Source organism: Oncorhynchus nerka, linkage group LG15 (genome assembly GCF_034236695.1).
Source record: "Oncorhynchus nerka isolate Pitt River linkage group LG15, Oner_Uvic_2.0, whole genome shotgun sequence".
Classification (NCBI taxonomy): Eukaryota; Metazoa; Chordata; class Actinopteri; order Salmoniformes; family Salmonidae; genus Oncorhynchus; species Oncorhynchus nerka.
The window spans coordinates 58,853,651-58,866,254 of NC_088410.1; the positions used below are offsets into that span (position 1 = coordinate 58,853,651).

At 41.7% G+C, this 12,604-nt stretch overlaps 1 protein-coding gene across 1 annotated transcript; it reads left to right on the plus strand.

The window, feature by feature from the left end:
• Window positions 1-2,902: 2,902 nt before the first annotated feature.
• On the plus strand, window positions 2,903-12,097 carry LOC115142973 (serine/arginine-rich splicing factor 3-like). Its single transcript, XM_029682901.2, has 7 exons — window positions 2,903-2,956; window positions 3,389-3,442; window positions 3,642-3,852; window positions 3,986-4,132; window positions 5,813-5,851; window positions 8,398-8,484; window positions 11,624-12,097. Exons 2-7 carry the CDS (start codon window positions 3,436-3,438, stop codon window positions 11,649-11,651), a joined length of 519 nt encoding a protein of 172 aa, XP_029538761.1. The 5' UTR covers window positions 2,903-2,956; window positions 3,389-3,435; the 3' UTR covers window positions 11,652-12,097.
• The last annotated feature ends 507 nt before the right edge of the window (window positions 12,098-12,604 follow it).

Here is a 12,604-nt window from a genome sequence, read left to right on the forward strand (position 1 = left end):
TTATTAACACAACACCAGATCTCAGCTTAGGTGCACTACTTTTCATGGTTTTACTACTGATGGTGTTTTGAGTCTTTCTATTTTAACAGTGTAGGTCTACCAGGGTGTTTGAAGTTTCAAGTTTTTATTGTCACGTGCAGAAGTACAATGCCTTTCTTGCTTGCTCTTTCCCAACAATTGCAGCAATCAATATCAGTGGTACTATAAAAAATACATCCAAAGTCAAGTAGAACAAAAGCACACGAGAAAAAAAAAGTGCCAATACCATATTTATAATGTGCAGGGATACTGGAGTGGTAGGTTTAGATGTGTATAGGGGTAAGCTGACTAAGCATTAGGATACTGTATATGATAAACAGAGTAGCAGCAGAGTATATGATGATTGTATGTGAGTGTGTGTGCATGTGTGTAGAGTCAGTATGAATGTGTGTGCGTGTTATGTGTGTGTGAGCAAATTAAGTGTGTGTGTGTGTGAGTGTGTCGGAGTGTCAGTACGAGTGAGTCTAATTGAGTGTGTAGCGTGTGCATTTTTTTTATAGAAGGATAAGTGCAGATTGTCTGTGTAGCCATTTTGATGGCTATTTAACAGTCTTATGGCTTGGGTATACAAGCTGTTCAAGAACATGTTGGTGTCAGACTTCGCGCTCCGGTTCCGCTTGCCATGCAGAAACAGAGAGAACAGTCAATGGCTTGGGTGGCTAGAGTCTTCAACAATTTTCTGGGCCTGATATAGAGGCCCTGGATGGCAGGGAGCTCGGCCCAAGTGATGTACTGGGCTGTCTGCACCACCCCCTGTAGCGCCATGCAATTGAGGGCAATGCAGTTGCCATACCAAGCAGTGATGCAGCCAGTCAAAATGCTCTCAATGGTGCAGCTGTAGAACTCTTTTCAACCTCTTGAGGGGAAGATGTTGTGCCTTCTTCACGAATGTTTGCATGTGTGTGGACCATTTTATGTCCTTATAGTGATTTGGACACCGAGGAACATGAAGCGCTTGATCCACTCCTCTGCAGCCCTGTCGATGGACAGTGGTCCACAATCAGCTCCTTGGTCTGAGGGAGAGGTTGTTGTCCACAGTCCACCACAGCGCAAGGTCACTGACATCCTCCCTGTAGGCGGTGCCATCGTCACCGGTGATCAGGTCTACCACAGTTGCGTCGTCAGCAAACTTGAAGATGGTGTTGGAGTCATGCGTGGCCACGCAGTCGTGGGTGAACAGAGAGTGCAGGAGGGGACTAAGCACATACCCCTGTGGGGCCCCCGTGTTGAGGGTCAGCATGGCAGAGATGATGCTGCCTACCCTCACCACCTGGGGTTCGCCCGTCAGGAAGTCCAGGATCCAGTTGCAGAGGGAGGTGTTCAGTCCAGGGTCCCAAGCTTATTGATGTGTTGAACACTGAGCTGTCAATGAACAGCATTCTCAAATAGGTATTCCTCTTATCTAGGTGGGTGAGGGCAGAGTAGTGTGCATTTGAGATTGTGTCGTCTATGGATCTGTTGGGGTGGAATGCAAATTGTAATGGTCTAGCGTGTCTGGGATGATGGAGTTGATGTGTGCCATAACCCGCCTTTCAATGCAAATCTAATTAAATTCATTTTTATTGGTCACATACACATATTTAGCAGATGTTACTGTGGGTGTAGCGAAATGCTTGTAAAAGTTGCTTAGGAGTTAGAAGCAGAGCTGCCATATCTGTCGGCTCCATCTTACTTGATGATTACAGATGTGAGTGCTACAGGGCAGTAGTCATTGTGGCAGGTGGCCTTAGGAAGGATGGTGGTCATCTTGAAACATGTGGGGATTACAGACTGGGACAAGGAGAGGATGCAAATGACCGTGAATATGCCTGCCAGCTGTTCTGCACCTGCTCTGAGAATGCCCCCTGGAATTCCGTCCAGCCCGCAGTGTTACGAGTGTTGACCTGATTAAAAACCTTAGTCACGTCGGCCTCAGAGAGCAAGATCACGCAGTCCCCTGGGTCAGCGGGGTCGCTCATGCACAGCTAGGTGTTGTTTTTGTCAAAGCGCACATAAAATGCATTGAGTTCGTCTGGTAGAGAGGCATTGTTGGGCAGATCATGGCTGGGTCTTCCTTAGTAATCTATAATGGACTGTAGCCCCTGCCACAATCAGCAGGCGTCAGAGCCTGCTTAATAGGATTCCACTTTGTTCCTATATAGTCCCTTTACTTGTTTGATGGCTCTGCAGACGTCGTAGCAGGACTTCTTGTTCGTGTCCTCAGCTGTTACTTCAGGGTTGGCTACGATAACCCTGTGAGTGGTAGCCCTGTCCTTTAGTGTAGCGCTAATCCTCAATTTTAATCCAGGGCTTTTTGATTGGGGAAGCAGCGAATCTTCACTGTGGGGATAATGTCTGCAATGTATTTGGTAATGAAGCCGGTGACACGGAGGTGGTTAGCGATGTAATACCACACCCCCTTGGGCCTTGTTGATTAATTATAGACTTGGTGGTTTGAGTCCTGAATGCTGATTGCCTGGCAACGTTGGTAAACAATTTATTATAGCAATAAGGCACCTCGGGGGTTTGTGATATATGGACAATATACCATGGCTAAGGGCTGTGTCCAGGCACTCCGCGTTGCGTGGTACATAAGAACAGCCCTTAGCCGTGATACAGTATATTGGCCATATACCACACCTCCTCTTGCCGTTTTGCTAAATTATACCCCATGCTGGATAAACTATATATTACGTACCATGCAATGTATGCTTAAGAAGAACCATTGTATAAATAAATACATGTTATTTAGGTATCTGGTCTCGACACAGCTCTTTTTTTTTAAAGAAAAACACACTTGGTCAGGTAGTCATAATTCTCCACTCCAGTAGACGGCGATAGGCCACTGGTAAAGCACTTTACTGACCCCGAGCTGTCGAGATTATTTATTTCATTTCAACGCCATTTTCCAACACCGTGTGGAGACTACTGCTCGCAGGTAAGAATCGTCTGAGCGTGTTGGGAGACTTTGGCGCAGATATAACGAGTACAATTGTGATTAATGGATGTGGGAATGAAACCCGTTTACGATTTAAAAACATCATGCACTGTAAAATTGTTTTGCTTTAGTCGAATAGTTCGATTGAACCGTCAACAAAAGCCAGCATCTTGCTAAGCTAACCGCAATGCTCATCCACGGCTAATATTAGCTAATGGAAGCTAACAATGAGCAGCACTACCAGATTAATACAATACATGTTTTTCCTGTCTAATGTATCCATGCACTTACTTAAAGCTGTAACTAACTTGCGATCGAATTAAGTTACATTTAAACAATCGCGTTGTTGGTAGCTAGCTAAGCACGTTAACTTGCTAGCTAACAATATAGTTAACTAATCAATGCTAACCAAGTCTCCCTCCTTTCTTCCAGATTGATTTTTTTTGTCAACCCTTCAACGGAAACAAGTATCCTTCGAGATGGGAGGTAATTACCTAACGTGATATGCACCCAACGTCTTTTTCGGTCTTGTTTCTTATGTGTAAAAAAAAAAAAACGATTAGTTTGGTTAGGGGCGTTTGGCCACTTAACACAGCGTTGTCACAAATTACGTCGATGGGAGTGATGTGAATGACTGGATGTAGTACTTGTGGTATCTTACTTTCCTCTTTCCTTTCACTCTTAGAACCTGCTCATCTCCGAGATTGTCCTCTTGATTGTAAGGTATATGTTGGGAACTTGGGCAACAGTGGAAACAAGACTGAGTTGGAGAGGGCGTTTGGGTACTATGGCCCCCTGCGTAGTGTGTGGGTGGCGAGGAACCCCCCAGGCTTTGCCTTTGTCGAGTTTGAGGACCCCAGAGATGCAACTGATGCTGTGAGAGAATTGGATGGGAGGTAAAGCCACTACTTAAATACATTATTGTCCACCAAGAATGGGAAATTCGGTTCATTACTTGAGCAAAACAGTGAGTCATATGCCGTATTCCAGTCTAACTAGTATGCTTCTGCAATTATTTTATGTGAACAGAACTCTGTCTGGCTGCAGAGTGAGAGTTGAGTTGTCCAATGGTGAGAAACGCTCGAGGAGCCGCGGACCTCCACCCTCCTGGAGCCGTCGCCCTGGACGTGATGACTACAGCAGCAGGCGCCGTGGGAGCCCGCCTGTCAGACGCCGGTATGATACATCACCTTTCACCTAGATTTATTATCACTTATCTTTAACATGTAGGCCAACAAGTGTTTATAACCTACCTACCTTGCCAGTCAACCCCACACCCTCCCTTCCATCCCTTCCAACTGTGTCATATGTCCTATCATTTCAATTTAGTGGGCTGGATTTGGCAGGTAGACACACACACCTGCACTGTCTGTAGGTTGGTTAGTGCTGTGATACATTATAACATTTTTACTATGGACACAATCAGAGCTGGGAAAGGATCATTTACTCATCTGAGGGATTGGGTCCCTTTTTCAGGTCAAAATTTAGGTGATTTCAAAAGGTTTAATTCAGGCATCATTTGTTGATCTGGGCAATACATTTTAAGGTAAATTCTTTAAGATAAACATTTATCACCCATCAAATTTCGGAAGAAGGGGGCACTTGTTTGATCATTTAATTGCTATCTGGATGTCAGTTTTGTTTCATTTTCTCAGTTTCGTTTTTTGCCTTCGATCTATATTAATAAAAATGAACCCCGTTGCAGAGTCATCACCATGCCTCTTCTCACCACCCTCTGAGACAGTCAGTCAACTAGTCCTCTTACAGCATCATGTGACCACTGACCAGCGCCAGCACTGTGCCCCACCCAATCAGCTTCGCTGGTGCCGTGTCACATGACCCAGGCATGGCCAGTCGTCATGTTCCGCTCCAGCCTATTGGTTCCTGAGCATGCAGCTCTCAGCTTCCTCCTCCTCCTCCAACCTTAACCCAATCGTCAGCGTCGCAGCCCACCTCACAATTCTGACCAGTCAGCGATTTAACTACTTTCCCCAATTATCAACACAACTACCTACAAGCAGCACAGCAGGCCCCGGCTAACCACACAAAGACAGGGAAATCTACAACTACTGTACCCCCTCCAGCCAACCAACTCCATAACTCCAACATTTGCAACATGTGGCAAATCCTCTCTGCAAATTCTACCTCCCTCGCCATCAGTCTGACTTCCTTGCGTCATTTCTATCTTGTGTCCAAACCCCCAAAAATAGTAAGTTGCTTTTCTCCTGCTTTTTGTAGTGTCATGCTTACCACAGGTTTGGTTTAACAGCTGCTTGACAATATGCAATTGGCAGTCATAGAAAGTGTGGCTTGAATTTAGTTTCAAACAACTTTTGAGTACAATTATTATCATTTAGAATCTCCCTCTCATAGATTACAAATAAAGCTTTTGTCCTGAAACTCAAAAGTTGTGGGGTCTTGGAGCTGCCCTGGTTAGCATTAACTGTGTATTACCATTTATGAGGACCAATATAGGTAGTGATTTAAGAAATGTGCCCTTTGTTTGTACAACAAACAGTACAGGTATGTAGCTTTTAAGTCTGCATACTTGTATTTTATAGCTTCTAATTCATTGTCTCACTTTGTTTATATGCTTGTGTTCATTTAAACTTCCCCGGTCTCCTGAGTTTATAAGAGGTCTCATTTTGACCTCAGTTGGTTGTCCAGGCATTCTGTCCTCTAGCAGGGTTGCAGAGGATCCCCTGATCTGTTCCGTCTGCAGAAAGAGGAAGGCTGTGTGTGGTATTGTGTAATGATTGGAATGATGCTTCTTCGGGAATAAGGAATGTCATGTTTGACAGGTGTTATTGATGCAATAATGCCCTGTATTAAAACGGTTTTTCCTTCTCCGTCCAGCTCTCCTAGGAGGAGGAGCTTCAGCCGCAGTCGCAGCAGGTGAGCGTAAATGCCTCTACTACATTCTCCATAGTGTTACTCTTTGCCCAGCCTCCACGCCTTAACCTGTCTGGGATATGTGGGACGGTAGCGTCCAACCTCTCCAACAGCCAGTGAAAGTGCAGGGCGCCAAATTCAGAACCATAAAAATCTCGTAATTCAAATCCCTCAAGCATACAATTATTTTACACCATTTAAAGATAAAATTCTCATTAATCCAGCCACAGTGTCTGATTTCAAAAAGGCTTTACAGCGAAAGCACCACAAATGATTGTTAGGTCACCACCAACTCACAGAAAAACACGGCCATTTTTCCAGCCAAAGAGAGTCACAAATAGAGAAAATTAATCGCTAACCTTTGATCTTCATCAGATGACACTCATAGGACTTCATGTTACACAATACATGTATGTTTTGTGCATATTTATATATAAAAATATCATTTTACATTGTTACGTTCAGTAGTTCTAAAACATGCAGTGATTTTGCAGAGAGCCATGTCAATTTACAGAAATATTCATCATAAATGTTGATGAAAATACATGTGTTACACGTGGAATTAGAGATCTAGTTCTCCTTAATGCAACTGCTATGTCAGATTTAAAAAAAACTTAATGGAAAAAGCAAACCATGCAATAATCTGAGTACAGCGTTCAGACAACAAAGCAGCCAAAAAGATATCCGCCATATTGTGTAGTCAACATTAGTCAGAAATAGTATTATCAATATTCACTTACCTTTGATCTTCATCAGAATGCACTTCCAGGAATCCCAGTTCCACAGTAAAAATGTTTGATAAAGTATATAATTTGTCCAAATAGCTTCTTTTGTTAAGGCGTTTGGTAAACAAATCCAAACGCACGTGCAGGTCCAGCCGAACGTCGGACGAAAAGTTCAAAAAGTTCCGTTACAGCCCGTAGAAACTTGTCAAACTAAGTATAGAATCAATCTTTAGGATGTTTTTATCATAAATCTTCAATAATGTTCCAACCGGAGAATTCCTATGTCTGTTGAAAAGCAATGGAACGAGAGCTAACTCTCGTGACCGCGCGTCATGAGCCTGTGGCACTCTGCCAGTCACCTGGCCAATCCCCTCTCATTCGCCCCCACTTCACAGTAGAAGCCTCAAACAAAGTTCTAAAGAATGTTGACATCTAGTGGAAGCCTTAGGAAGTGCAATATGACCCCATTTACACTGTATATTGGAATGGCAAAGAGCTGAAAAACTACACGCCTCAGATTTCCCACTTCCTGGTTGGATTTTTCTCAGGTTTTCACCCTCCATATGAGTTCTGTTATACTCACAGACATAATTCAAACAATTTTAGAAATGTCAGTGTTTTCTATCCAATACTACTAATAATATGCATATATTAGCATCTGGGACAGAGTAGCAGGCAGTTTACTCTGGGCACCTTATTCATCCAAGCTACTCAATACTGCCCCCCTGTCACCAAGAAGTTAACAGATTTGTGGTAGCTATCTAACTAGTAGGGATGTAAAGATTCACCAATCTGCATCGGTCCCTGACTTTAAAATACAAGTTCATATTACATTCTTTCCACCTTCCGAAAATACCTCATCTTTTGTGACTGACCACTAACGCATCCTCTCCTTTAGTGGCAAACTGTATGTAACTGTTGCCAGTCATTGATCTACAAGTCATTTTGCATGCCGAACAACCCCAGGCAATATCAGTAGCCTAGTCAAACTGCACTGTGCCCAGCTTTACGTGCTGACCAACATGAGTTAGTCGGCCTGTTCCTGATCGTGCACATCTGCTCGGCACCTTCAGCATTCAAATGCTAAAATGGCTTGCGTGATATTAGGCTTTATTAGTTGAGTGAGAACCTGTGCAATTTGCTTGGTTGTTGTCTCTGCAAATGTTAAATGGTGTTTTACTGGAATAAACACTTATCTGGCTATACCTGCTGAACAGGGCTTACTATAGATTTGATTTTGATTGTTAAAGTTCACCATTAGCAGTAGTTTGGGTTAAAAACATTTTTACATCTTAAAGGTAAGTTCCCTATTTGGGGGACTTTGAGCGGTTCTGGGCTGGGCGTTTTGGTGTACAAAACACTTCATGAATGTTGTAGGGTCCCGTGTCTTATAGTGCAAGAAAGCCCCATCTCTCCACTCCTGCTCTACCAGTGGGGCTGAACTGAAGTGTCAGGTTTCAGATGCTACATTTGCTGAGTTACTTGTCACATTTCTGAGCCTATCTAGACTAAGGAATTATTTCCTGTCTAATAGTGTTGCACAGTATACCGGTTATATCACGGACCAAAACAACATGGTACTTATGATACCAACATTTTAGAATACCATAGTACCGATTCATGTTACTCCAAAAATGTTTGGCCCTCCCAATCTAAAGAACCCACTGCCGCCTGTTATAAAATGTTTATACATGGCTCTGACGTGGTCAATACTAATCGATGCTCTATAGCTTAGTGACCACTGTTCAAATGTAACATTTCTGACAGTGTGAATACATGCGTGTACATCGGGAAACGCACTCTAATTGACTTGTTCTTCTCTAGGTCTCCGTCACGAGACAGAAGGAGAGATAGGTCTATCTCCAGAGACAGGAACCATAAACCTTCAAGATCCTTCTCAAGGTCCCGGAGGTAAGTGTGCGTTCATGACGTTAAATGGCGTCTGTTTCTTGTCTTTTGTTTATCCACGGGCGTCTTCCTATATGGATAGGTGCGGTGGGGTTATTGACATCCTTGATGAAGATGCACAAAAATGGCTATAAAATAATTTTGATGCACTACGCTCTAAAATTGTTGTAAATTATATTAATACAATTGCACGTAAATGGATTTTGTTTGATTAACAAGTAATAAAAAAATAATAAAAGTTGTGTCAATTATCGACATCCCTGTTTTAATTTCCTTTCAATATCTCACCTAGTGAGGATGATGCCACTGAGCCTTTTTCAGAAATGTTTTATGAGTTGGTTAACACGTTAGAAGGAATCTTAGACCGTTCCTACATACAGAGTCCTTCCAGCGCCTTTGTCTGCTCTTATGGGCTGCAGTCCGCAATTCAAACTACAGGTTTTCAATGGGTTTCAAGTCTGGAGACTGAGATGGCCATTCAAGAGCATCATGAACTTTACCCAGTACCAGGACATTTTAGCCAAAACCCCAATGTGTTTGAATAAAATGATCTATATGCACTGAGCTTGGCCACGCGGTGTACAAAAATAATAAAATAACAGTGAGTGACTGGCGAACGTCACAGGCACTCAAACAGGTAGCACGGTGTTGTCCGGGCTGAAGCTGCAACATAATTAGAGCACGTTCGTTTCTTGTTTCTGACTGAAAAGTGCTACCCAAATAGCTAATTTGTCTAGGAACATTTTAACCCTTGCTCTCTTTACGTGAAACATGTATGCATTGCATGCACGTCACCAATAGGGCCTCGCCTATAGCATATCACATCAATAAATTAGTTATAACAAAGTCCGAACACCGCAACAGCAAAATGGATGCGGGGGCGGACTAGAAACGCAAATGTTTACTGGTTGCTCAGGAGGAAGTTGAGGTATGAAAGACATTTGACTTAATTGTAGAAACTACTGGAAATCAAGAAAAATTAGGGTGTAGGAGCAAGTGCTGCGTTTGTATTGTTTGCCAAACAGATGCTGTTAGATTAATCTATTTCCAAAGACCATTTGGAACCATGTAAACAACATTAACCTCTTGCGTCCCCCCGACACGCAGGCGTCCCATCTAGACATCTGGAAATGCAAATGCACTATGCTAATAGCACTCGTTAAAACTCAAACGTTCATTAAATCACACATGCAGGGTACTGAATTAAAGCTACACTCGTTGTGAATCCAGCCAACAAGTCAGATTTTTAAAATGCTTTTCGGCGAAAGCATGAGAAGCTATTATCTGATAGCATGCAACACCCCAAAAGACCCGCAGGGGACATAAACAAAATAATTAGCATAGTCGGTGCTACACAAAACGCACAAATAAAATATAAAACATTCATTACCTTTGACAATCTTCTTTGTTGGCACTCTTAGATGTCCCATAAACATCACTATTGGGTCTTTTTTTCGATTTAAATCGGTCCATATATAGCCTAGATATCGATCTATGAAGACTGTGTGATCAAGGAAAAAAACAGCGTTTTATAACGCAACGTCATTTTTTAAAATTAAAAATGTCGACGATAAACTTTCACAAAACACTTCGAAATACTTTTGTAATGCAACTTTAGGTATTAGTAAACGTTAATAATCGATCAAATTGATCACGAGGCGATGTATATTCTATAGCTGTACGTCTTGAAATAATGTCCGGGTAAACCTCAACCAAAATATCCGGTCGGAGACCGGAAGAAATGGGCAGTCTCTTGTTCGTTTGACCAAGAAACAAAGCCCAGGCAAATGACAAGACTGTTGACATCGTGTGGAAGCTGTAGGTATTGCAACCTCGGCCCCATTTAATGTGGTTTCTATTCAATACGTTCAAGTAGCGCATGGATATATTTTCCCATTTTCAGTGATCAGATTTTCCTGCACTTTTTGATGAAACGCACGTTCTGTTATAGTCACAGCCGTGATTTAACCAGTTTTAGAAACGTCTGAGTGTTTTCTATCCACACATACTAATCATATGTATATACTATATTCCTGGCATGCGTAGCAGGGCGCTGAAATGTTGCACAATTTTTAACAGAATGTTCGAAAAAGTAGGGGGTAGGATCAACAGGTTAAGGAAATGATAAATGTTCCAGTCTGTTCGAACAAGAAAATACAATTTTAAAAAATATATATATTTTTATATTTTTTAAAGCCTTTATTACAGCAGCGACTAAAAACAGTTGCATGAGTTGCGGTTTATTTATTGTTTAGGCTAATTATCCAAAGCTCCCTTTTTATTTCATTTTAAAGCAAATGCTTGATAGCATACGAGCCATTCATGCTTTGAAATGCAATGTGATGAAATTAACGAATAAATGATTGCTATGAAATATAGGCCTATTTAAGTTACGGTATTAAGACTAAACAGGACGCGCTCTTAGACCTACAACATGGTGGTTATACAGGGCCACAACTATAAGAAGCCTGCTAACAGTTAGGCCATTGATTATGGACCTAATTAAGTTGGTATCTTCTGTAATCAGTTCTCTTAGACAATTAAGGCAAGGGCTGTTTCTTCGTCTTTTTACTCCGCTGCTGCCTCCGCCACATTGTTGGGTGGCAGGTAGCCTAGTGGTTAGCGCATTGGACTTGTAACCGAAAGGTTGCCATATCAAATCCCCGAGCTGTCAAGGTATAAAAATAAAAAATCTGTCATGCCACTGAACAAGGCAGTTAACCCACTGTTCCTAGGCCGTCATTGAAAATAAGAATTTGTTCTTAACTGACTTGCCTAGGTAAATAAAAGTAAAGTAATAAATTGTTCAACACCAATATGATGGTTCACCTCGCTGTTATCCACATGGCAACAAAAAAATCTATTTGACTGCTCGCCTACAGAAATCTCGGTCGACCAACAGTTTTTGACCAAACAATCGCAAAGTCGACTAAATTGGGTCAGCCCTAGTATGCACAATACTGGACGTCGCTCTGGATAAGAGCATCTTCTAAATGTAAAATGTCTTTACGCAGTCATTTTTGCTAGTCTTTATCAAGGGTGTCAATAATTTCGGACCCCACTGTATTTGTAGGGCTGTGGACATTGGATTGTAGTGCAAGTTATTATTGTTTCTTGACAGATCCTTGTTTTTTTCCCCCAGCCGCTCTAGGACCACGGAGAGAAAGTGAGTGACAGTCTGAAGTCCAACCCTGAGGATGTCTCTTGTATTGAATCAGGTTTTGGATGAGTGCGTTTCATTTTTAAATAATCTTTTAGATTTGTTTTTTCTTTCTTCCTTTTTATGAAGTGAAACGGCCGTGTCTATCCATCTCTGAAACAATTCCGTCTTTGCAAAACTGTATCATTCACAAATTACTGTCTTTATTTTACCAAATGTGTCCTGTTTTAATTTGTTTAAATTTACATGATGCATTGTCAAATGAGTTAAAGGATTGATTTAGAAAATGTTTTCAGTCCACTTGGCAATTATTTCCCCCATAAATTCTGAAGTAGAATTCATACAGGAAGTAGCTGTCACACTGCATGTTGAGTAGAATGTGGTAACTCAACTACTTTTGTATTTGTTTCTGTTAAACTGTTTGAAGTGATTGAATTAAACATTTGGTAACAGGTTTCCCTGGGTATAACTTTTTGGATTGTTTTGAGTTATGTTTAATTGACTTTTGATTGTGGCTCACTGAATGCTAGATTCTTGGATGGGAGATGGAGGGATTGATGTGTAAATCAAAGCTTAGTCATTAAATAGTTCTTAAGATGGAAATTTGTGGCTCGGGTTGAAAATCTGAGTCACAGATTGAATGATTTGGGTAGCTCCGTCTGCATTGCATATGTATGTCTTTTCAATTTATTCTAAGTTGTGTAACTTGCAATCCCTTAAGTCATAGTGAAATAGGGCTGGGAAACGATGACCACTGCTAATTCAGAGCTGTATTTGGTTAAACAAAAATCTTACTGATATTCCCTTTCACCCATCCAGGATTTACTGTAACCATAACGCCAGTTACACCATGAAGGGTAATAGGCCCATGTGTGTGATGATGTGTAAATACATCACTATTGGTTGGTAACAGTAAGAAATTGTTTTGTTTTTTTAAACTTCGCCATAACGTATTCACAGTGA